The sequence below is a fragment of the Dryobates pubescens genome, chromosome 36 (genome assembly GCF_014839835.1).
Source record: "Dryobates pubescens isolate bDryPub1 chromosome 36, bDryPub1.pri, whole genome shotgun sequence".
Taxonomy (NCBI): domain Eukaryota; kingdom Metazoa; phylum Chordata; class Aves; order Piciformes; family Picidae; genus Dryobates; species Dryobates pubescens.
This window is the reverse complement of record NC_071647.1, coordinates 493702-519094: the sequence shown is the minus strand read 5'-3', so window position 1 is coordinate 519094 and position 25393 is coordinate 493702. Positions and strand designations below refer to the sequence as shown.

Below are 25393 nucleotides of genomic sequence, written 5' to 3'. Positions count from 1 at the left end.
AGCACAGAGGATTTTCTTGCAGACAAAGGGCCACTGAGCATCGCCCTGTTTATTAAAGACAATTAAAGGATTCCGTGCATAACAAGAAACTGAAAAACATGAGACTGGCAGCAATCTCCTCGGTAATTAACAGCTGAAAAGCTCCGACAGCAGGGAGCGGGGGGAGAGGCAGGAGGAAGCACTCTGCAGCTGACCCCAGAGATGTCAGAGCTCATGGAGCAGGGCGGTGAAGCAGCCAGGCTGTCCCTGCCCGGAGCCACCAGCTCCCCACTCCAGGGCACTGCTTTCCGCGGTGATTCCCTGGGTGTTTCAGGACTTGCCCAATGCCCTCGGGGTTATGCCAGCCCCGCTGGGAGCAGGACCATGAGCTCTTCGTTCAGCACCGCAGGCTGCAGGGACCCTCCGTGTGCTGGCTGAGCTCAGGTCCCTGCCAGGGTGATGCCCAGGGTCGCCAGGCTCCCCCTGGGACTCTTCAGCCCATCCCTTCCCTCTGGGCAAACTGAGCCAGGCTCTGTGCGCTGCTGCCCCGGGGCTGCCCCGGGGGCTGCTGTGGAGGAACCATTTGAGGGGAGCAGGTTCCTCCCAGCACCCACAAGCAGCCCCATTTGCTGCCAAAATCGGGGGGTGTGGGGGTGGTGGTGGTGTTCAGCTGGCACCCAAGAAAATCCCACCAGCAGCCCCCAGCCCCTCCTGGCTCCAGCTCCCACAGGGTCCCCACGTCCCCTCCAGGGGGGCTCAGCCCACCCGCTGCAGAGCCAGCGCTGCCAGAGCTGTCACAGCAATTACTTTGCTCATCTCAGCCCTTCCTGCCCTGCAAACGCGCACAGACAGACCCTGCAGCGGCTGACTGGGGGAACTGGGATCTTCCCCTGCGCAAGGAGCCGCGGCCGCCGTGTGGAGCCTCCCAGCGGGGGAGCTGGCAGCACAGGGAGCTCCGGTGCGAGCACTGGGCATGGTACCGGGCAGCACTGGAGAGGGTCTGGTTACATAACGCCATGGGGGCACACGGTGCAGAAGAAGAGCTTGTGACATGGATTGGCACCAGGGCACAGCTGGCTCCAGATGGTTTGGCCCAGCCCTGCCCTCTCATGGGCACTGGCTTTCGGGGAGCAGCCTGGCACCCGCCCGACGAGGGAGCGCCTGGCCGGCGGCAGTTGGGCTCAAGCCAAGGGATCAATGGTAAGGACCCCAGCATCACCCCACCCTGTTCCGGCCAAGCCCCCCCCGCAGCTCCGCTCCACCGAGCGCGGCGGCTGCAGCCTCTGCAGGAGTCAGCGACCGGAGCAGCCCGAGGCGGACCCGGGAAGATCGAGCGGCGCCTCGGGAGCTGCTTTGATGTAGCTGTAGATGTCAGTGCGGGACAGAGGTTCCAGCCCAGAGCAAGAGCTCGGCTCTGTCTAACTCAATTATTCCACTGAATCTGTTGTCTTCACAAACACCTCTGCTCCTCCCAGTGCTCCCCCGGTGCTGACAGCCACACCGCGGCCTGGCCCTCACCACAGGCGGTGCTGGACGGAGCCCATCACCAGCTTGGCCAGGAGCTGCCCAGGAAGGGGGCACGGCTCCGGGGGCTGCAGGCAGGCATAGTGGATGGTTGGGTTTGGGGGGGATCAGCCTCTCTCCCAGCACTGGTGACACAAGGCCAGGTGGTGCCAAGCACCCGCAGTGCCAGTGACAGGATGGTGACACAGGTATTGTGTCAGCCAGTTGCCAGCTCTGGTCTCTGATTCACAGCCCTGTGCCCCTCCAGCTCATGCCGCAGGAGCTGCAAAAGGTTGCCTGTGACAAAGCTGGAAATGACATTTTTGCACCAAAAGTGTGGGGGAGAAGGTCGGGAGCAGGGCAGCCAGGGGGCACGATGCCATCTGCATTTTCCCACCTAAGCAAATCCCAGCCAGCAGCAGCCAACTTCACCCTGAGCAGCAGAGCCCCGGGGGCTGCAGCTGGAACCCTGGACATAGGCAGAGGGCTGCGGGGGGCTGCACAGTGCTCACACACCGGAATTCTCTGGCTCGGGAGGAGAGGAGTCCTGGGCAGCTGCCCACCGAGCCACCGCGGGTGCAGGGCAGGATCTGGAAGCTGCAGGCTGGAATTTACGAGCCCTGCTCCCGTTAAACAGCAGGGGATGCTTCCAGCTGTCAGTAAATGGTGACAGACAGAGCAGCTCCTTCCCGTGTCCCAGGCCCTGCTCACACAGAGCCAGCAGCGGGGAGGGCAGGATTTGGCACATGGATGCCCGTCAGCACCCACCCCACTACCCGGGGCTGAGGGGTGGGACGCAGGTTTTGCAGCCTGCTGCTGCCTGCTGCTCCCCAAGCCGTGCAGATTTGTTTGCCAGCCCTTCAGATGTTATTAGACAAACATTTCCTGACACCAGGACCAGACTCCAACCTTTCGCTGCTCCTTAGCACGGCAGCTCCTCACGCGGCCGCCCGCCGTGGGCTGCCAGGGGACAGCCAGGGCACAGGGTGCCTGCGAGGGGCTGGCACCAACACAGAATCTGACAGGGTTCCAGCACATTCCTGCCCCTTCTCCATCCTCTCTTCTCACACCCCCGCCACAGATAAAGGCATCGATCAGCTGCAAAGCACTTTGGAAGCCTTAGGTCCTTACCCCGGCCTGGAGCTACCCGGCACAAAAGGCTCAGGAGGTGCAGGCCGGGCGCTGGCACAGGGTGGCATCTGTGGGCACATTTCTCTGCTTTTATGCAGGAGAGAATCTGCAGCAGACAGCTGTTTGTGCCCAGGGCAGGTAAATGCCAACAGATGGCAGAGGGCAAGCGAGTCCATACCCTCACATGAGCTTTGTCCAACAGCACAGCACCCACCATGTGCCAGCACCCCTGCCGCCACTGCTGGTGAGAGGCTGAGGCCACCTGCCAGCCCCCTGCAGAAACCACAGCAGCACACAGCCACAGCTGTCCATCCACCTGGCACACCACCGTGGGCTCTCAGTCCCCAGCCCCTCCTGAGGAGCAGCAGTGCCAGTGGGCTGGGGAAGCCCCCATAGCCCAGGCAGAGCAGCAGGTGACAGCATGCAGCATTCCCGAGCATCCCAGGGATCCGGAGCACGGAGCTGAGCAGAGCCCAGAGCAGGGGCAGGCACTGAGCTCCTACCTTGTGGTGCTGGCAGCTTGCCCTTGTTGAGCTGCTTGAGGCGCTTCTGGTGGCTCTTGCCGTTGTAGTGGACCTGCGCCTGCGCCGCGGAGTTCAGTTGGATGTTGCAGACCTCGCAGAGGGTGAACGATTGCTGCTTCTTCTCCCGCTTCAGGCGCTGCTCGGGCTGGCCGGGCGGGCAGCTGCCCACCTCCACCAGCCTCACCCCGCTCCCGGGGCTGTGGGATGGGCTCAGGGGTCTCTTCATGCCTGCGGGAGGAAGGACAGGCCCGCCGTGAGGACAGGGGGGCGGGAACGGGAGGCCAGGTGAGGCAGGAAGCCAGCACTGCTCCCACAGCTGAGAGGGGCCCAAGCTGCCTGCACCTGTGGGGGCTCCCCAGGCAACAGCATCTGCAGCCCTGCAAGGAGCTGCATGGAGGAAGACAACTTGAGCAGCAGCATTCCCAGGAGGTCAGAGCTGGAGCAGGGAATCCCCAAGTTTCCAGCACCAGGAGACTCTTCTGGGGCCAGTTGAGGTCTGTTGGCTCAGAGGCAGCGCCATGGCTTGAGCTGCAGTGGTCACCAACCCTGCAGGCAAGAAGTCAGACTGGAAGGACCTCTGTGCTGCCCTGGGGTCTGACTGCGGCAGGACTGGCACCAGCCCCTCGGTCACTTCCTCGAGCATCAGGAGCCGGCTCTGGACTCGGAGCTTTGTGGGACCAGTCCCTAGCCCACACACGGCCACCATGTGGAGGATCTGCCCACGGAGGGGTTGGGGTCAGCTGGGGACCCTCCTGCAGCCTTTGTCTCAAGTGGCACTGCCCCCACTGCCCAACCCCACACTAGGATCTGGTGAGACATCCAGAGCGGAGCCTCAGAGAGGCTTGAAGGTCACCCAGGCCCTGCGATCCTGTTACCTCCTCGGAGCTGACAGCTGCCCCTTACACACGGACACGCGGGGCCGAGACACCCCAAGGGGCCAAGTCAGCTCATCTGTCCCCAAGGTGATCTGCTGCAGCTTGAGCACCCCGAGGAGGGCCACCGGCTCCCCAGCAGCCCCTCAGGGCACCTCAGGAGCCAGGCGTGGGTGACTGCTACCCACCCAGCGCCCGGAGCCCACGGACGCGGGGGGTCTCGTTGCGCTGGGAGCAGCCGGGTCCCGAGAGGGGAGGGGGCATCGGTACAGGGTAGGGCGCACCGGGCGCTGCAGCCCCGGCCGCGGCCCCGCGAGGGCGCAGAGGCTCCGCGCCCTGGTCCCCGCAAACTGGAGGGGGTCCGGGGCGAGCACCGGGACCCGGGGACAGCAGCGGATACCCCCGGCCCGGGTGCGTGGGGGCTCCAGCTCGTGTGGTGACCACCCCGGTCCTCAGCGGATCCCAGCATCTTCACGGTGCCATACCCGCGGCTCTCCCAGCTCTCTCCAAGGCTGGGTTTGCCCAAAGCTCTGGGAGCAGCTGTTAATGGATCCTGCCGGGATGGATCCAGGCTGATCCCAGCCCTGTGGCAAGCGGAGCCAGCCCGGTGGCACCCTAAGGGATGTCCCTTCCAGCCTAAATTAGTCCATGATTAGCCCAAAGCATTCACAAGCAGGTCCTTAACCTCCTGCTTCAGCACTCAAAGCAGAGGAACCAAAAGGAGCTTCACACTCAAAAGAAGTTAACCTGGGTTTGGGCAGAAGGATTTAGGAGCCTGAAGTTCACAACAGCTCTCTGGTACCTGGACTCTGAAGACCTTAGGCTGTTCTTGAAGCTTCAGCTTCACCTTCCAATGAACAGGAGAGGAAATGCCCAGCCCCTGTGCTTGAGAGGAGGGAGAGACCATGGCCCAGCCCTGAGAGGCTCAAGGCTCCCTTAAAATGTGTTTACAAAAAGCAGGTGGTGATTTTCAGGTGAAACCTCCTGGGTTTGGCACACTCGGGACTGGCACAGCGGCAGGAGAGAGCCACCCCCCTCCGAGGGCAGATCTCCACAGCAGAGCTGCCCAGGCCGACCATTTGCGGTCCCTGCCCAGAGCTGGCAGCGATCGATGCCTGATGGACAGGGAGCCCCGCGCCCCCCCGGGGAGGGGCCCTGCCCAGAATAACCATTAGCAGGGCTGCGGAAAGCAGATCTGGGAGATGATCAGCACCAGGAATGTGAGACAGGACCTCGGCTGGACACGTGGAGCTCCAGGCAGGACGCGCCAGCAGGAGCAGGGCCCCGGGTGCCCTTGGCAGCCGCCCCCTCCCCGGGTATTTTTAATGCAATTACACCGGGGCCGGGAGCTAAAATTGGAACATTCTGTGGGCAAAGTCTCCCCAAAGTTCTCTCCTCTCACAGCGGAGCTGCTGCTGCTGCTTTGACGAGCGGCGGCTCCTGCCCTGCTCGTGGCAGCCTTTGAAAGGTCTTCCCTAATTGCACGCTCGTCTCATTCACTTAATTGCTGCTGCTCCTGCTCTGCTTCTCGGGTGTCAGGGCCATAAATTCGGCCACTCCTGGCCGGGCCAGGTGACTGCCCGCGACAGCTCCCTGACCCACAGCTACTTTGGGTCAGATTTTGCCTTTCCAGCAAAACATCGAGAATCTTTGGGAGGCTGCTACCCCCTTTCACAGGAGGGGAACTGAGGCATGGTGAGGGTTAAGTGACACTGCCCACAGCCCCAGGGTGACTCAGCAGCACAGAGCCACTGCATCCTTTACCCAGCACCTGATCCCACCCTGGGGGCCACGAAGCCAACCTGTCTGCTCCGTGGAGGAGCATGAGCAGCCTCAGCTCCTGGGAGGCCTTCCCGAGGGGTTCAGGGCTTCACTGCGATGAGGATTCTGAGCCTGCACCTGTCTGCCTCTGTCCAGATTTTATCCAGCTGATCAGCACCAACCACACCTCCTGGGGCTCACCGTGGCCCTCACTATCTGCCCCTTTCACCACCCTTTGCTTGGAGCCCTTCAGGGCTGTGCCAGCCGAGTGGGTGTGCAAAGCTCCCTGCCACATGTCCAGACCTCTCTGAAATAAAGGTCAGAGCAGTCTGGGTCTCAGCACAGGGGTGAGCATGGAGTCCTCCCAGGGTGCAGCATTCCTAGGACATGCTGCCCACCCAGCATGGACAGCCCCTGGCCCAACTCTGCTTCTCAGCCCTGGTCCTCAAGTCCTGGCCACTCCATGGCACACAGAGCCTCAGTCTAGGACAGCAGTAGTTTGATCTCCCAGTCCAAGGGAGCTTCTCCTCCCCAGTCCTCACTGCTTTTACTGTTCACAATCACTTGGAATAACAAAATGATCCTGGGATTGCCATCCCCTCATCCCCCATCACTCCCAGCAGCCAGCCTGGTGTCCCCAGCCCTGCAGCTCTGTGCAGGGAATTCATCATTTTAAGGTCAGTTTTATACTCTGGTACAGTAGCCCCTAACCTCAGGGTCTCTCCCTCTCTTTAATGGCACCATAAACATGCTGCCAAAGGCTGTAAAGTGCTGACAAGGGCTAGGGAGAATTTAAAATCCAGACATTAAATCTCTGCAGTGAGAGACAAAACCTCTGCAGCTCATGAGGGCACAGGGGCAGAGCTCAGCTCCTCTCCAGAGCAGGTGGAAGGGGCACAGCAGAGCCAGGCTCTGCCAGGTGAGGACACATTGCTTCATCTGCTCCAGGGTCACTGCAGCAGCTGCTCCATCCCCTGACCTCCCCAGCTCAGCCCACCACAGGCCACACTTCCCCACCAACAGCCATTTCTCCTCCCAGGAGCCAGATACCTCCCAGGGCAGCAGGAGCCCTGTCCCTGTGCTGGCACTGCCCCGAGGATGCTGCATCCCTGGGCACCACAAGAGCTGATGCCACAACACACATTAATTCTGGCCTCTGGAGAACCCCAACTGATCTCCTGAGCACCTGGCCTGGCCTTGGCCTTGTCATGCACAAGGCAGTGAGATGCCATTTCCCAAGACCCCAGCAGCTCCAGGCTCCCTTTGCAGGACCCAGGCTTGCCCCTCAGACCCCCTCTGGGGATGCCCCTGGGGCAGCTCTGTGCAGTCATCAGCAGAGTTCTGGAAGCAGCCCCACCCTGGGACATCCTTCCCCTCAGCTCCTAAACTGTTCAGGAGCTTCCCACAGGGGCTGTGGGCACTGGAGCAGTTCCATGCTGCCATAGGGACAGTGTCCCTCACCTTTGCACCCAGGGACAGCCAAGGCTGAGTGAGCCCCAGGGCAGTGCAGACGAGCCAGACGGTGCCCTGTGCCACACTTGGCCACCACCTCCTGCTGGGTGGCTCATTCAGGAGCCTGTGGGCAACAGCAGCCCTCGATGGCAGCCAGGAGGAGTGAAGGGGATTAGTGAGGACGATGCCAGCAGACATCTGCAATGTGCTGACACATTTACAGAGCCTCAGCCTGCAAAGGAGCTCAGAGATCGTGGCAGGGATCTCACAGCCACCCACCTCCTCTGGTGGCTGCCCCCAGACCTCCCAATGGCTGTTTTTTATCAGGGGCAGGAGACTGGCACCCAGAAAAGCAGCTGCCTGGGCACAAGTCAAGTCACCAGGCTGGTGAGTTGTGGCCAAGGTGTGAAATCCTGATGAGAAAGTGGTTCTGAGTCTGACACTGCAGATGACTCCTGGACAGCCCTGGTGAGCCCATCCTGGGCTGCAGGGGACACAGCTGAACACAAACCATCCAGAGGCTCCCGTGCTGCTGCAGCCCAAGTACCTGCCCAGCTCAGCAGGGACCAGCAAGCTCCTTGCTGCCTTCAGCAGCGCTTTGTGTCCCCTGGATCTTTTATGGGGCTTGGGTGGAGCCAAAGCTCCCACCCAGGCTGCATTTGCTTTGGCATGGAGCTGCTCGTCTGAGGATCTGTCCCAGTGTGGGATCAGGAAACCACCACCTGAACCTGGAGTCTGGGTGAAATTGCCAAGAGAGCAAGGAATCCAAACCCCAAAATCTGATCTGGGTTCAGAGGATCCCAGAGCTCTGAATCTGCTTTCCGAGCGCAGGCCACGGGGAGTGAAAGCCACACAAGCTCCAGAAGGAGGCAAAAAGTCGCCACCAGCAGCTGTCACAAAGCTCAACCCCCCTCAGCACTGACCTTGTTTGCAGCCACCCTGTTTGCACCCTGGGGGTCCACAGGAAAGCCACCAAGCGTCACTGCCCCGCCCCGAGCACAGCTCCGGTCCCCGCATCGCCGGCTCCCCTGGGGCTGCTCCTGGAATCTGCCCTCTGAGCTGACAGCATCCCCCGGAGCGGCATCTGGTGGCCCCAGTTAGCCCCCAGCCACCTATGCTAAGCAGAGAGGCAGCTCCAGCCCTGGAGCAGCTCCATGACTCCATCACGCCTCGGGGCCGGGTGGTATTGTGACCAGTGCCCCCCAGCCACAGCCCCAGGGAACCCCAGACCTTGCTTAGGAGCCCACTGACGGGAGGTAGCAACTCCATCCTGCCCTCACACAGCCCCCTCACGGCTGGCACAGCCACTGTCCAGCCCACCCACCCATTTGGGCAGTGCTGGGGAGGCAGCGCCCGGTGTCCCCAGCCCATGCCAGAGGCTCTTACCTGGGCACCAAAGCGAGCACCGAGCTCTGCCCTTCGCAGCCGCCGAGCCGGCTCCTGCCCGTGTCCCGTGGCCGCCCGGGCACCGCGAACACCCCGAGAGCTTCCAGCACTTGTCTCACATTTCAAGGAGCACTTCAAATGTGGTTCAATGGCCACTAAATCAGCCCTCATCAGCAGGCTCCGGGCGAGAGCAGAGCGCCCGCGGCTCAGCAGCCTCCAGCAAGCCTCCAGCGTCACGCGGGGCCGCTGGTGCCAGCTGGCAGGAGCCAGCCTGGAGGAGCTGCCCCCAGCCAAGCGCAGGAGAGGGCACCCGGCAGCAGCACTGCTGGGGGGCAGGGGGCTTCCCGGGCTGCCTCGCAGGTCAGAGCCAGACAGTTCCCTGTGTGGCTTCGTGAAGGGGCACCGGGCGCTGCGGGGAGGGGTGAGGGCTCCTGGGCTAGGCTGCAGCTCGGCCCCCCCGGACGTGGGGTGGCCCAGGAGACCTGCTGCAGCACCGGGAGGTGCTCTGGTCTCAGGCTGAGAGCTGAGCAGACGTGGGCAGCCCAGAGGCATCAGAGGACCCTGGCCATGCCCACATCCCTTTCAGCATTTCATGGCATCAAACCAGCCTGCTTCTGCCCCCCTCCCAGCCCCCCCCAGCCCCAACACAAGCTCTGCTGATGCCAGGGAGGCTCACTTTAGGATCAGCTCATGAACTGTCCCTTGTCAGAGCGAGGATGAGCATGACCCAGCCCTCCTCAAAGGCTTAGGGATGCAGCTTGGCTCCTGGCACGGGGACCTGGGCCCTCAAGGGGCTCAGACCATGCTTAGACACCAAACCTCAGCCCCCCAAACATCCAGACTGGCTCTTACCCTTGGATGTCCACCAGGGTCCCCCTCAGGCCCACTCTCACATGCTGAAGGGCAGCAGGACATCCTGCAGCAGTGTGGGCACACAGAGGGCACTGCACGGGCACAGCAGTGGTGCTGTGCCTGTCCTCTGCTCTGCACATCAGCGCTCAGCAGCACCGCAGGGCTCTGTGTCCCCTGAATCAGCAGATCCCAGCCCTGCTCCCGGGCAGCCAGGACAGCAAAAAGCTCAGCTAAAGGAGATGCTGTGGGAGCAACACCGCTGAAGAGAAGGTGTTCAAGAGCCAACACCCAGGAAGTGCCTCTCAGCTCCCACCCCAGGGTCCTGCAATCCCTCAGCTTCTAACACCACCTAATGAGCTGATTAATCACCTTCAGCAGGGACCAAGCAGGCAGAGTAATGAGAGAAGCTGTGCTGGTGGCAGGTCACATAGGCTGTGTCCTTTTGGAGTGATAAATGAGATGGTACAGCTCTGGCCAACGCTGTCCTGGGCACACACCATGGCTGGGTGAGCGAGGATGGGCTGGGTGGGCTCCTGGCAGCATCCTAACTGCCCTTGTGCCAGCAGGAGCCTGGCGCCGAGTCCCTGGGGTTCAGCTGCAAATGTTGACACAGCACAAGGGAGCAAAGGGAGAGGGAAGATCAAGGTGCCAGCTGCTCCCCTGGCTGCCCCACACACTGCCAGCTGGGGGACACCTGGCACGGGGCTTGCAAGACCACAACACCTTCAGGTTTCTTGCGATCAGCACCAAGAGCAGGGCAGAGCCACCAGCTGCACGCCCGCAGCGAGCTGAGGCTGAGCCTGCCCTTGGCGCAGCCGCCCGGCACAGAGCCCTCTCCTCTACCCTGCTGAGCCCTCACACCGTGCCAGAACTCAAGAAGGGCACAAAGCTCCCTCAGGACGCGGGTGGGCAGAGCCCCAGGGCTGAGCTGGTGGCCCACAGGCATCGTCCAGGGCAGGGAGGATCCAGAGGTCGCAGCAGGAGAGGAGTAGGCAGCTTGGGCAAGCTCTGGGGAGAAAGCAGAGCTGCAGCCCTGGCACTGCGACCATCACAGGGTGGCTGCTGCGGGAGGGTGCCCAGCTGAAGGGATCCAGCAGATGCTGGCCCCAGCTGCTCTCCTGCCTCTTAAAATAGAGCTGAGGAGCAAACCCAACGCAGCCCCCGGGCAAGTCTTGGCCGAGCTGCTCCAAGCTGCCTCTTCCTGCTGTGACAAATGTGGGGCTTGGTTTCTGTTTTGTTTCTTAAATCTCCCTGAACTCAACCCCAGGCACCGCTGGAGAGGTGGCAACGTTCCTCTGGGCACAGGGCTGGCTCCTCTCACCCTGACAGAGCCCTGACACCCGTGGTGACTCACACAGTCAAGGAGGTGATGCTGAACGTGGCTGTGCTGGGCCTGGGCAGTGCACTGTGCCCCCTGTGCTGCTCCAGGCATCCCCTGCCCTGATTCTGACCCTCTCCCATCTCCTCACTCAACCTGCTGCAGGTTATTTGCTCTCAGAAGGTGACATCCAGAAACAGGTAAGGCAGAGGGAGGCCTCCAGCCTCCAGTTTCAGTTGGAGCTCGAGCAAGCCCCTGCAGTCCAGCCCGAATTCCGTATTTCACAGTGCTAAGCAAGTGACATTTGCAGTGCAGCCAGGGCAGTGTCAGGCAGTTGCAAGGGGATCTGCTGGAACCCAGGCAGTGCCTCGGAGCACTCCATCAACACAGGGCCAGGGCTCTGTTCAAATCAGAGTTATCAGACACCCGATCTGCTGGAGGTGGCTCCAGAGCCCACACGTGGGGCTCCATGGCCGGGGGGACAGAAAAGAAGCTGAGCCCTGGGGGGAGCTGCCCTGAAAGCAGAGCTCTGGCAGCTGTTTGCATTCAGCAGCTCAGGCTTGCTTCTGCCTCCTGCTGCCTGAACCTGCCACGACCACGGGCTGCGGCTCTGGAGCCCCCAGGACAGAAACAGCCTCTGGGCAGAGGCTTGGAGAGCGGGGACCGGGAGCGAGCTCTGCCCCTCGCTGAGGGCACAGCAGAGGAGCCACCCCCGCTGCTCCACCCCGGCACGATTTGCCCCAGATCTGCTGCGCTTGTCACGGAGCCGAAGTTCCCGAAGTTCCCAACTGCCAGGAGGAGCTCGAAGCAGCGCCTGGAGCCGGGCTGGGAGGCAGATGACAAGTCAAAAGAACTCCGAATTTATTGTTTTCTTAGAATTTAGAGTGGGAGGCAGGAAAATGGGACGAGCCATGATTTTTTAATGCCTGCAGCTGGCAGCTCCATATTTAACGTGACAGCATCCCTTTAAGAAAAACATTTTCATACACAGGAAGGGAAATAAATTCGCAAAGCAATTTGCTTTCAAGCCAGGCTGCCACCTCCCCACACAGACACCTCCGGCAGCCCGGCCCGAGCCGCAGGGCCGGCGCTCTGTGCCGGGCAGGGCATCGCCGCGGAGCTCAGGGGTGCTCCTCCGGCTGCCAAGGCCATCTGCTTACCCTGGGAGCAGTCATTTTTCCCTGGGATGGGGCAAAGAAAGAGCAGGAGAAATCATTCCCTGTGTGAGAGAGGAGCAGCGGCGCTGCGGTGTCACTGCGCTGACAGCCCCACAGCAGAGACGCCGCTGCGGCGCTGAGCCCCGCACGATCAAAAAGCTTCCTGCAGTCGGGTGGGAAGGGGGAAAAAAGAGAGGAAGACAGGAGAGGAGAGCTCGATCAAAGCCTGCCCTTGCCACGGCTTGCAGAAGAAACTTGCGAGCAGCACTTTCTGCAGAGCTGTCAGTAACCAGTGTCCGAGGTCAGCGTTGCGTGGGCAGGACCCCCAGGACCCACTGCCACCATCCCTGGGGCTCTGGGAGCGTCAGCCCCACAAGGGCCCTTGGATACCTGCTCAGGGGACAACAGGAAGGGTGGGTCCGAGGGAGGCAAAGCTCAACCGCACCAGAGCCACGGGGAGGAGAGGAGCCAGAAACTGAGGTCTGGAGCTCATTTCTGCATCCACCCTGCTCTCATGCCTGGGCTGGAGAGGGGCTGGGCAGTGCCTGCCAGCTTCAGAGCGGCCGTGATGACCCCTCCAGGAGCAGAGTGCTTCGGCAACCTCTCCTTTGGTTATGGACGTTCTGAGGTGGTCACCAAACCCCTCCCAGAACTCCTTTCAGCCAGCCCAGCTGGGGGCCAGTCTGACACAGCTGAGTTGTTCCCATCGCCCTGATTGGCACAGCTGAGCCCCAGAGCCTGGCAGCAGTGGGGACCAGGAGGTGCCACTGAGGGGTCCCCAAGAGTGATGGGGGGTACAGGGTCGCAGCAGTGAGCAGAGCTGTGCTGGAGCCCTGGGGTCAGTCTGGGTTCACTTCTCCAAGCGCTGACTTGCCTGTGGCTGCCAGGAGCCGTCGCTGCCAGGCTGGGGAATTAAAGGGGACAGATGATAATTAATTGTCTGTCTTTCAGCATCTCCTGCACAGGGACTAATGAAGTTCTGCCTTCCTCGCTGGCTAGAGGACGGGAGGAAGAGGAGAACAGTTTTGGAGCTCAGGTTTAATCAGTTCAGTGCTAAGCTTGGCCTGGATGAGTCAACTCCTTCCATATTGCTTTGGTTCCTTTGGTTGTCTCCAAGCTTGGCAGCCCCTGGCCCCCACGACAGGCTGGGCATGACCCCTGGCTCTTGCAGCCCCAGGTGGCAAGGAGGCCTGGGCAGAGGTGCTGGCAAGTTGGCCTCCTGGGATGCAGAGCCACCAGAAAATGCAGCCCTGCCATGCCAAGTGTCCAAGTGTGTCCATGAGCGGGCACTGTGCCACCCTCACAGACGGGAGCAAGGGAGGCAGCCAAGGCACAGTCCTGCAGGCTGCCTCTGGGGCATGTGCCATGGCTGCCATCCCAATGGGAACAGAGGATGCAGCCAGCCCCCACGTGGATGGGGGAGCTGGGGGAGGGGCTCCCAACGGAGATGTGCAGAAGGGTGGGCGAGGGGCTCCTGGCGCAGGCCCCAGCACGCTGCCCCGGCACCGATCACACCCCTGCGCTGCCCAGCTGCTCACTAACCGGGGAGGACAGCTGGAGCATCACCGAGGCAGGTACGCAGCATGCCAGCCCTGTGCCAGGCAGCCAACCCTAAAGGGCTCGTGCCCCATGCCCACCCTGGCGAGCCTGGCACTGCCCCGGCACCAACCGCAGCCACGCAGGGCCCGCGGGGATGCGAGTGGAGGGCAGCGGCAAAAGGCTGATCTGTGCTGGCAGCTGGTGCGGGGCGGAGGCGGCGCTGCTAAGCAAACACGCGAGGGCTGTGTCTGCAAACAGTGCCAGGAGCCAGGCACACAAACAGCCCCTTCATGGCTCTGCCCACGCCCAGGCGCGGCCGTTCCCGGCGCTTGGCTGCGGCCCCGAGCGGGTACCCTGCCGACAGAGCCCTGCGTCCTGGCATGGGGCAGGCCGAGAGCCATGGCACAGAACTGCCGTGCCCAGAACCGTCATGCCTAGCCCCACCGTGCCAGCACCCGCCTGGGATGGGCAAAGACCAGGTCTGGGACAGGGCAGAAGGCAGCAGCGTTGGGGACAGTGAGGTTCGGCGCCAAACGAGCTGGACGTGTGTCAGAGATGCCATGCAGTGCCCACCCTGGAGCATCACACGGTGACTCCAGGGCATCCCTCAGGGTGAGGCCAGGCTCCTGGGCTGGACAGCCCTGCACCAGCCGGTCCCCTCCGGCCCGCGTGGCTCAGCACCAGCAGACCAAGTGCCCATCCATAGCCCAATACCACACCAGCCTGTGCCCAGCCCAGCGAAACGCCTGCTCCAGGCACACCTTTGCAGACCTGGGGCTGCCCCACAGCTGCCAACTCCTTCCTGCCCCTCGCAGCCACCCTGTCACCAGAACAAGCCCCTTCCAGGGTCAGAGCAGACAGTGCCAAGCTCCCTGCGCCAGCGCTGTGCTCTGCCACCTCCCACTCCCCAGCCCCGTAGGCTCCCTGGGAATGGGGCTGTGCAGGAAGCTATTTCTGTCTGGAGGCTCCGGCAGCGTGACACCCCCCGGCCCCCCCAGCAGCGCGGGCGGCAGCTCCAGCAGCATCCGACCCTCGGCTCCCAGCTGCAGGCGCTGGCACCTGAGCGAGGATCCCTGCTCCTCAGCGAGATGCTTGGGGGCACGCAGGAGCTGTCTGCTGGCACCCAGGTCAGGGGACAAGCGGGAGGGCAACAGAGTGTCCCCCGGCCAGGGGAGCAGGCTGGCTGTGGGGGGATCCCCAGCCCTGGGTCCATCCTTTCTCGGTATTTCCAGGCGCCACGCAGGAGGCAGCAGCAGGGCAGATCCCAGCGCTCCAGCAGCTCAAGCGAAGGGAGCAGGAGGCAGCTTTGCTGTCCCGGGACCTCAGATGCGCCTCCACCCTGGCCACCCGCACACAGTCCCAACCCCCAGCACCCCTTCCCAAGCAGGGGCTGCTCTCAGCTCCCCAGCATCCCCTGGGGAAGTGGCGCGGCCCCAGGCAGGAGCTGCAGTGCCCGTGGCGAGGGGCTGGGAGGGCAGGGATGGGCACAGAGTGCCCCGCGCTGGCACGGGCAGCAGCTGTTCGGCTGCCACCGTGCCCCCGCCCCCGCCGCGGGGCGCACACCTCGGAGCCGCAGCACCGGGCGCTATTAATTAATGGTTTCTTTAGGGAGTCATCATTAATTGAGCAGCTCCGGCGACCGCAGCGCCCGGGGATCCATCTGCTGCCGGGAGCCAGGCGAGCAGCAGCCGCTCCCTGCTCCTTGCAGCCGCAGCTCCGAGGCGGTGGCGGCTCGGGCTGTGCCCCCCCAGCAGCCAGCGTCCCCCCGTGTGGGGGAGCCGGTGACTAAAGCCGCGGGTGAGTGATTGGTGACTCAGCTGATCGCTCTGCTCAGCTCCTGGCTTTTTTTAGCGCGGGGCGGACAGAGCTCTCATGGCAAACCCTCTTCTGGCACCGCCACCGCGCCCACCCCTCCTCCCGGGGCTGCCCACCTGGGCTGGGAGCTCCTGCAGACCAAGTGCCAGCCTGATGTGGTTCTGCTCTGGAAAATGGGAAAGAACTCAGACAGTGCTCCCTTTTCTTCCTTCCTGCGTGACCTGGGCAAGGGAAAGGGGAATGCTCCAGCCCTGGCGAGCCAGGAGGTCCTGGCAGCCCTGGCAGTATGGTTCAGGCCATGCTGGAGCTTACCTGGCAGCAGCGTCTGTCCAGAGCAAAGCACTGCTCCATGCTTGGTGGTGCCAGCCTGACTGCTGGCATTCTCAGATCCTTGAGTGGCCAGCACAGGAGCAGAGACTGAGGTCCACATCCTTGGCACCACCACTGTGCCTGCACCAATCTCCCTTTGTCCTGGCTCAGCCAACCCCAGGTCCCCTGTACCGCCTCCACGGCACAGGACCGTAGGCAGGTGGACCCTACCCCGGTGAGACCAGCACCCACCGCTGCCATCTGCCCCGGAGACCTGCCGGTGTGGATGGCAGACAGTCACCCCGTGCCGTCACAGCCTCCCCGGGGGCCAGAGCAGCCCCAGCCACGGCAGGGGCTGGGGAGCTGCTGCTCCCTAAAAGGCTTCACTCTCCCTCTCCGTGTAATGACTTCCCAGCTGCTCCCCATTTGAGCTGATAATGGGAACGCCGCTGCCTGCCTGCCTGCGAGAGCTGCTGCCTCGTTCAGGCTGAGGAAAATCAATTCCCCTCTCACTCAAGGCTCTCCAAGACAGATGAACTGCAGCTCGCTCCTGCCTGAGCAAAATATTTATTCAGTCTGGCAACAGATTCACTTTTGAACCTCCTATAAACACAGCTGAGGGCCTCCATTTAATCCCTTACCAGAAGACTTAATTTTATTTGGTTTGTGTTTTAAAGGATTCTCCTCTCCCTCTGCCTCCTCAGCAGGTGAGGGAAGGCAGAAGTTTTGGCCTTGGCCATGGGCAGGGGGCTCTGGACCCATGGGGGGCTGTGCACGGTCCTGCAGCAGGACAGGGCTTGGTGGTGTCAGAGAAAGGGTGAGAGCCCTCCACGCTGCCAGGGGCTGGGCTCTCTGGAGGTTCCCTGCCCTTGACTTACACCCCAGGCGCTGGGGCAGGCAGAGAGAGGCCAAATTCTCCACAGAGGCCTCTTTGTGACCCCGGTGGATCAGGTGGATGCAGGCAGGCAGCAGGGAGCTGCCCCCCAGGCCGCTCAGGGGCATTCTGCCACCTGCCAGCATCTGCCCAGCACGTGCCGAGAGGCCTGGCACAAGCCCTTCGGAGGGGAAATGTCCCCAGGGACAAACTGGAAAGTTTTCCCATGGCTAAGCAGAGGCCAGAGCCAGGCAGGTGCTGGAGCTGGGATTCCTGGAGCCCACCTTGGTGACTCCCTGAGCCCCAGGAGCTGCTGCCTGGAGCCACACAGGCACCAGCACCACCCAGCACCCGGAGGGGCAGGAGGCTGCTGGGCGTCCATAAATCCCTCTGGGTCCTCCTGACCTGCCAGCTCCCATCCCTGCCAGCAGCAACAGAGCAGTGCCAATAATCTCCCCTCAGCATCTGTCTGGGGAGGTGATCGAAATGCCAGGGACCCATCCCAGCTTCTGCCGAGCCCCACAGCAGCTCCCTGCCAGGAGCCAGCTCACAAGTGGCCACAGCCTGACCCCACCTCGGACAGGGGGTGGCTGTGTCCCCATCTGAAAAGCCACCTGGCACATCCCCATCTCCTGTGAAGGCACAGCACCAGGCCTGGCTCCCTGATCCGACACTGCTGCTCTGCTGCCCGTTGGTTAATTACCCTCCTCTGGAAACCGGGGAGGACAGAGCTGTGACCCTGAGCTGCGCAGCTGCAGCCCCTCGGACCCTGCCTGGGACCGGGCTGCCCAGTGGGGCTGGAGGGCAAGTAGGGGGCTGGAAATGGGGCAGCTGCTGGGGGATCTCTCCCTTCCCCACCAGCCTTGGCCCCGCAGCCTGAGCTAGAATGGGGAGCAAGGACCCCCAGCGAAGCCCCCCCCAGCAGGGGGGCAGTGCTGCTCCCCCCGCGCCGGACAGGGCTGGGATTAGTCCGGGCAGGCTCTAATCCGCTGCAGCCCTTTCGTAACAGAGCTCAGGACTAAGCCTGCAGAGCTCCTGACACTTCTTGAAAATTTGGAGTTGGATATTTTTAGGCTCTGCCCTTGCGTGCGACGCAGCCGCGGGCAGCAGGGCTCTGTGGTGCGGGGGGGGGGGCCGCGCTGCCAGGCCCCCAGGGTCTCACCCCCGCCCCCCCCAGTGCTGCCAGTGCCCGCCCTGTGCCACTCCCTGGCTCCTGCTGGCTCACTAACAGACTTCCCTTGTTTGGGAGTTTATGTTTTTTCCCTAGCTCCATCCCAGGGCTCCTCAGCAGAGCCTCCAGCCCCAGCGCACAGACAGCCTCTGTGCTGGGAGCCCTCAGCCCCTCACCAGCAGCAGCAGCACCACAGCTGCCCCGGGAGGCAGAGGGCAGGGAGAGGGAAGAGGATGACAGTGACAGGAAAACTGACACTTCAAACCCAGCCCCCAGACCATCCTGGAGGAGCCCAACCCTGCTCTGGGCTGTGGTTGTTTCTCTTCCCACTAAACCACAACCCCCAGCAGTTCAGGGTGCACCGTGGGGGCACAGTGACAGTGTGAGGCCCCCAGCCCTCCTGCTTTGCTCCCAGGGAACAGGACACAAGGTTCCCCCTCCCAGCTCCATTCAGTCCTCATCAGCATCCCCCCACCAGGCTTGGCATGAGGGTGACAGGCTGGCAAGGTCCTTCAGAGCCAGTTCCCCTCCGGAGGTGGGTTAGAGCCTGCTGGCCATGAGGCCTCTTACTGGTGCCTCTGGCTCCAGGTCAGCAGCAGCTTCGGCTGGGCCAGTCCTGGCACAGCTCTGGACAGGGGCTGGCATTGCCTCAGCATGGACAGGACACAGCCTCCAGGACAGCCCCAGTGTCCCTGTCCACCCCAGAGCAGGCTTCTTGGCCTTACAAATATTAATTGTCAGCCACAGTCCTTCTGTCTGAGACCTTTGTGACTTGCAGAGCAGAGGAGGGCTTGCAGGTGGGGCTGGCTGCAGGGGTGCTGGCTGCAGGGGGGCTGACTGCAGGGGTGCTGGCTGCAGGGGAGCTAGTTGCAGTGGGGCTGGCTGCAGGGGTGCTGGCTGCAGGGGGACTGGCTGCAGGGGTGCTGGCTGCAGGGGGGCTGACTGCAGGGGTGCTGGCTGCAGGGGTGCTGGGTGAGGAAGCAGCACAAAGCCTTCCACTGCTTCTCCACCTCATGGTGGGGACTCTTGCTGAAGCTCTGTGCCCAGGAGACCCTGCCCAGGCTCACCCAGAGCTACCCATGCAGAATCGTGTGGGCACCAAATGCCAAAGCTCTGAGCAGTGCTGGGTGCCAGGAGTTGCCCATGGGGAGCTGCTTGGCCAGGGCCGGGGAACATCTGCGTGCAGTGCTGTGACCCTGTGCCTGGGCACTGGAGCAGGCTCAGAGGCTCTCTTGTGCCAGCAGATAAAGGAACCAAATAACCCCAAAAAGCTCCTGGCCCTTTGCCAGGCAGCTCCACAGAGCCCTGACCTGCTGCTCCCTGCTGCAGGGGGCTGAGGGACCTCTGCCAGCTGAGAGGCAGCAGAGGCCTCAGAGAACTGGGAGGTGAAAGGGAGGTGAGGAGCAGCCTCTGATCTCCACTGGCAAAACCTGTCCCATGTTCAGCAGCTTCCTCCTCTTCCCCTGGCATGGAGGAAGAACCAGTGGCTGATGTCAGAGCCAGAAATACCCACACTGGAAATAAGATGCTGGGCAAGGCCCTGTCAGGTGGGCAGCTGGTGGCATCAAACCAGCTGGCTAAAGGAGCTCAGCACCTCTCCACAGGGGGTGCCAGGTCTCCTTGGGCCACTGGCACCCCTCTTGCCCCGTGGCACTCTGGGCACCGTGGCTGTCCCTGCCTTGCAGAGGTTGGCACAGTCAGAGCAGGCTCCCATCTCCAGGCAGACCCAGGCAGGGATTAGGACTTAACCTCAAACTGTTTCCCTTGCAATTTCCAAGTGATCTTTCTTATCAACTAATTAAAAATATTCCATAATTAGGTCAGGGGAAATCACAGCTCAGAAATGTTCTCATTTCCTAGCAGCACAGCTTTGTGCCATGTGGAGGGCCCAGAGCCCTGGCAGCTGCTCACCCTGCCAGCCCCCCAGGGCTGTTTGCACTGAGGGGAAAAGGGGTGGCTTAAAACCAACACACCCCAAGCCCCTGCTCCCACCCCCAGCCCTGCTGGCACGTTGATGGAGCCTCATCCTGTGCCACGACAGCTGGGTAATGCCAGGCAGCCAACACCAGCCACAAGTGGCTGGCAGCAAGAGGGAAGCAGCCTTGAGGTCCAGCCCAGAGGGCAACACCCTGTGGATTTGGGTGTGATGCTGCCAAGCAGTTGCTTCCATTTTGCTCCTCAGGTTCTGTGGCACTTGAACTCTTTCTGGCCAGCAGAAACAGACTCAGCACATCTGAGCTGGGTGTCTCTGCTCTGTGTGCTGAGAGAAGGGAAAAGCCAAGCAGCAGAGGAGAGGGAAAGGCAGCCCTGATGCAGCCAGCAGCACAGGTGGCATCTCCTGGCATGGGTTCATGTTGGGCTTTGCTGAGCAGCCAGGCCCCCAACCCCCCCTGCCATGGCCAGGATATGTGTCCCTGCACGGTCCAGTGACAGGGACCAGGCCCCAAGGCCAGGGAGCCACCAGCCCCAACACATATTCCTCATTCTCAGGACTATTTAACCAACCTCCTGGTTTGTCCCTGCCAGTGGCTTGGCTGCTCCACCAGAGCCAAACGCCCCGGGAGCAGCCAGAGCAGCCCTCTCCAGAGCCTGTGCTGAGCACGGTGCTGGAGCTCAGGGACACTCCTGCACCAGACAGGCAGCAGGAGGTCACAGCTCGCTGTGACATCACCACCCTGACACGTGTGAGCAAAGCTCTGCACATTCACACCCCCAGAGCCACGGTCGGGACTGTGCCAGTCTGGCTTTGCTGCACGTGGCAGACTGCACAGCAAGAACCCCCCTGGCTCTCTTGTCCCCAGCCTGACTCTGAGCTCTCTGCATGGCAGCAGTTTCTCGGCAGCAGAGCCACATCAGCAGCTACCGAGGGACCATCACTGTTCTGCCACCCCCCTGGAGCCATCTCAGCCAACAGACAAACATCCCCCAGAGAAGCTGGCACTGGGCTGTGTGCCCCTTTGGAGAACACCTGCAGCCACTCGACAGCCCCAAGAAGTCACTGCCGGTGGATGTGGCTTGCGCTGGCTGCAGGGGCTCCTGGCCGGGCTGGCAGCAGGGACAGAGCCTCATTTATCGGCGGCCTGTCACGCACCGCGGCGCTGCCCATTGATGCTATTTCGGGCAGCGTGCCCCACATGCAGGCACAGCAGCTCGCAGAGCGCTCGGCTCCGCGCAGACACCCCCGGGAGCCGCGCAGCCCAGGACGGGTTTTGCGCAGCGCTGAGCAGCGCGGGGCCAGCTCCTGCCTCCCCTCTCTGCCACAGCTGCCCCGCTCCGCTCTGGGCAGAAGGTGCTGGCTGCTGACACCGCATCCAGACCCCCCGGAGCAGGCAGCTGGAGCAACAGAGCTGTGCTGATCTTCTCACAGCAGCCAACGAAACCTGGGACTCCTAGGAGCGCAAAGCTGGGCTCTAGACCCCTTACCGTCACCCAGAGTCATCTCCTCTGTCTAAAGAGCAGTTTTAAACCTTGCTGTGAAAACAAACAGCAGCCCCACGTGCCGAGGAGAGCTGGGAGTGCCGCTCCTGAGCAAGAAGTTGTTCCCCCGCAGGCGCACCCAGCGTGACCGGCAGCCCCGGTCCTGCCGCCGCGCTGCCAGGGGCAGGCAGAGGCACGTCCCCGCTCTCCGGAGCCGCGGGGTTTGCTCCAGCCCTACCGCACCCCGAGCACAACTCCTCAAAACCTCAGCTCGGTCAAGTCGGCAACAATGAGGATTGATAGGAGCTGAGGAGCGAGCGGGAGATCTTCCAGCTGCGGATGCTGCTCCCGCAGCCACCTCCAGACCTGCTCGGTAGGTGCTCAGCAGGGCAGGCTCTGCCCCGGCATGCAGCCGCCGCGGGACACGGCGCTCGCTGCCCCGGTGGTGGACAGAAAGAGCTTTTGCGAGGCTCCGGCAGAAGTCCTGCGCCCCAAGAGCAAATCTCCCCTGGCAGAGGCAGCCTCGGCTCCATTGCATCACAAAGCTCTCCCGCCTCAGACACAGCAGGGATGTGACGAGTGCTGGGCACCCCTGAGCTGGGGCACATTCAGGGCACCCTGTGCACCCCGACACCCTGAGCAGAACGAAAGGGCCCAGACGGTGCCCATGGACACAACCCCACTGCCCACTCCAAACACAGACACGACCTGATCACCACCCACGGATACGGCCCCACTGCCCACCCACCCTCGCTGCCCACAGACACTTTGGTGAATGTTGCCCGGGCCCAGGTACTGCCGGCAGACCCCAGCCCATCACACAGCCATGGGGACCACACGCTGGGCACCTCAATGGCTTGGAGCCGGGGGCGTCACCCACGCGGGTCCCTCTTGGCGTGGGAAGGGCAGCTCCGTGCAGGAGCTGCAGCCGTACCCTCGACAAAGTTCCTGGGAAGAAGTTTTCTTCCTGACCTGACACATCCCAAGGTGGGGTCAGCGCGACCGGGGCTCAGCTGCCCCCCCCCCGCAGCCCTCGCCCTGACGCACCCTGCTGCTGCCCGTCCTCAGGCACCGCGGGGATGGGGAATGGGACCAGAGCAACCCCCGGCCGGGCACTCACCCATCCGTCCATCCGTCTGTCCATCCATCCATCCATCCCTCCCTCCCTCCATCCATCCATCCACCCCTCCCTCTCCCTCCTCCCGGCTCCGCGCTGCCTCCCCAGCTGCGCCCCCCTCCCACAACTTTGCTGCGGCCGCAACTCTCCGGGGCCCGCAGCCCGGCCAGCGAGGTTCGGGGGTACCGAAGGGGCCAGGGCATTCCCCCACTCTCCCACCCGCCCTACCTGCCCAGCCGCCCGGCTCCGCCGCCGTTTGCAGCATCCTCCCGCCGGCTGCTCGCTCCCGGCTGGGCGAGCGCGCTCCCGGTGGAGGAGGAGGAGGAGGAGGAGGAGGAGGAGGAGGAGGAACGGGGGGATGAAGGCAGCCCGCGCGCCGCCGCGGTGTGTGTGCGTGTGTCCCCTCCCGGTGCCGTGAGCACATTCGCGGTGGGAGGAGAGAATCTCACTCCGGTGCCGCATCCTGCAGCGGAGCCCGGGACCGGGGGGGCCACGCATAGCCCTCGGGCCGGGATGCCCCGGGGTGAGAGATGCTGCAGAGAGCCAGAGAGGGGCCTGGGGGGACCCCCGAGGCCCCCTGATTTGGCTGCACTGCCACAGCTTCCAGGCCCTTACCAGGAGATCTGGGGGGTCAGTAGGGTTCTTGGTTGGACAGACAGAGAAGGTGACCCAGCAGGGCTGCAGGGAGGGCACCCCAACACAGGGCACAGAGATGCCCAGTGGCACCAGTGCCACTGAGAACAGAGAGGTCAGGTCTCAGTCCTGCCTGGCTGAGGGTCCCCAGTCCTGTATCTTGAGAGCAGCAGCCAACATGGCTCTCCAGGACTCTTGGGGGTAATAGGGAGGGTGGCCCCTGGTGGTCTTCAACCCTTGGCTGCGCCCAGGGTTGCTGTGCGGAACCTGGCACCATGATAGGGTGAGGCCCTCCCAGACACCCTGCCTGATCCCGCAGGGTGAATCGGAGCGGGAAGGAGAGGTCCTGTTTGCTCTGGAGTCGTCGTAGCTGGAGCCTGGGGACCCTCCAGCCCAAGGTGTCTTTGCTGACACTCAGCTGGCTCAACATTTTCCAGAGAGCCGAAGCCCGGCGCTGTCCTGGCGCTGTCCTGGCCCTGTCCCGGCGCTGTCCTGGCTCTGTCCCGGCGCTGTCCCGGCGCCGTTGTTGTCATTGTCGTTAATATTTCAGCAGTTCCAGCACCTTTGAGTGGGGCCAGGTGGTGCCGGCAGAGAAGAGCAGGGCGGAGGAAGCCCTGCCGCCCGCCCCGAGGACCACGCTGTCCAGCCACCGTTACATAAGCACCTCCTGGCCTCCCCCAGGGCGCTCGGGGGAGGATCTCGAAGCACTTCACACCAGCGCTAATGAGGCTTTGCAGTCCGGCTGCGGGGCAGCTGCTCGGCCCCGCCGGGACCTCTGGCCAGGGGCTCCCTCAGCCCTGGCAGCTCTCGCCCGCTTCCTGCTTAGCCTTCACTACAGAGTGGAATTGGTGCCAAGATGAAGGAGTCTGAGCAGCCCCAGGAAGTCCCTGGCAGAGGGCTGGAGGCTGCTGGAAGTGAAGGGAGACCTAGAGCTGCTCCAAGCTGCTCCAAGCCTACGAAGGACCACTCAAGGACCCCCAGCTCCCAGGAAGGAGGAAACCGTGAGCAGAGGGACGGGCCCTGAGCTGCTCTCCAGCAGCCCTGTCCAGGTCTGTAGGTGCTGGGACAGGAGCAGCTGGCCCAACGGCACTGGCTGAGCTGAGAGCCCTTCCCTCGCTGCCACCGGGGCCGGGGCCAGGTCCGCAGGAGCAGCAGCAGCGCTGTGGCACCACCGAGCCTTGGCACCGCTCTCGCTGTACATTACCCTGGGTTTTAGGAGTCCCTCTCCAGAGCCTGCTGCATTTGTTTGCTGTGCCATCCCATTTGCAAGTGCTGGGTGGATTTTTCCTCCCTATAAATAATTACAGGCACTCTAATGGATCTCAAACCTTGCATTACCTTGGCTGTCAGGAGCCTTCCTCTCCAAGGAGCAGAGACAGGGCTGCAGCTCCTGCACCAAGTCATTTCGTTCACATTAACCCTTTCAATCTCATCCTGCCTCCACCCCACCATGAGGAAGGAGCTGTAACCCCCACTCCAGGCACAGCAGTGCAGGGATGAGGCCTCTCACCCATCTCCTGGCATTCCAGAACTGTGGAGCTCCCCTCCACAGGATCTGGGGGCTTCCCCCTCCTGCCAGCAGCCTCTCACTGCTCTGAGGCTAATGCAATATTCTTCTCACCCTTCCTGCTCCTGGAGGTTCCAGGGGATAATGAACTGGCACTGTGCCAGTGCTGGGCATCATTCCTTGGCTGTGGCATCAGCTGCTGTGTGGCCACAGAGCAAAGGGCACCACCATGGTTAGCAGGGAGACCTTTCTGTTCCTGGCAGTCTTCTTCCTTCCTTCCCATCGTAACCTTTAACTAAAACCTGGAGCAGGGAGATCAGGAAGCCCCTGCACAGTCGTGGGGAGGGCATCTGAGCCTCCAGGAAAGGTGGAGGAGGAGGTTCACTTTGAATGGATTCATTCAGAAGGGGAAGCCACACTTGGAAGGGAGCTGTGAGCCCTGGCAGCGTTATCACAGGCAAGGAGAGGGATGAGGGTGAGTGTGTTCCATGTTCCCCCCTCTCGGGGAGTTTTGGGCTTCCTCCTAATGAGAGAGGACTTGCAGCAGCTTCCTCTGCTGCAGGAGGAAATTCAAACGAAACTGATAAGAGGCCCAGCCTCAAGCTTCTGTCTTACCTCCCAATTATAACTGAAAGCTCAGAGGCATTCCAGAGACGGGACTTGATGTCTACATTAATTATAAATACATTATCTACACTTAATGTTTAAATGAAACTCCAGATAAAGTTTATATTTAGCTGAGCACCGCATCGGCACATCAATATTGATGCGAGGGGCCGGGAGGAGCCGGGAGGAGCCGGGAGGGGCCGGGAGGGGCCGGGAGGAGCCAGGAGGAGCCGGGAGGGGCCGGGAGGAGCCGGGAGGGGCCGGGAGGAGCCGGGAGGGGCCGAGAGGAGCCGGGAGGAGCCGGGAGGAGCCGGGAGGAGCCGGGAGGGGCCGGGAGGAGCTGGGAGGAGCCGGGAGGAGCCGGGAGGAGCCGGGAGGGGCCGGGAGGGGCCGGGAGGGGCCGGGAGGAGCCGGGAGGAGCCGGGAGGAGCCACGCTGCTCCCGCCTGACGTCGGGACCCAGCCGGAGCG

General features: G+C 62.6%; 1 protein-coding gene across 1 annotated transcript in view; it reads right to left on the bottom strand.

Moving 5' to 3' along the window:
* The window catches only part of ZNF385C (zinc finger protein 385C), a 42735-nt gene extending 33202 nt beyond the window's left edge, over positions 1 to 9533 (bottom strand). The window contains exons 1-2 of the mRNA XM_054176805.1: positions 9461 to 9533; positions 3117 to 3365 (exon numbers count right to left, since the gene is read on the bottom strand). Of these exons, the coding sequence (XP_054032780.1) occupies positions 3117 to 3363 (247 nt within the window). The 5' untranslated portion in view covers positions 3364 to 3365; positions 9461 to 9533. The remainder of the gene's footprint in view (positions 1 to 3116; positions 3366 to 9460) is intronic.
* Between the last annotated feature and the right edge of the window lie 15860 nt (positions 9534 to 25393).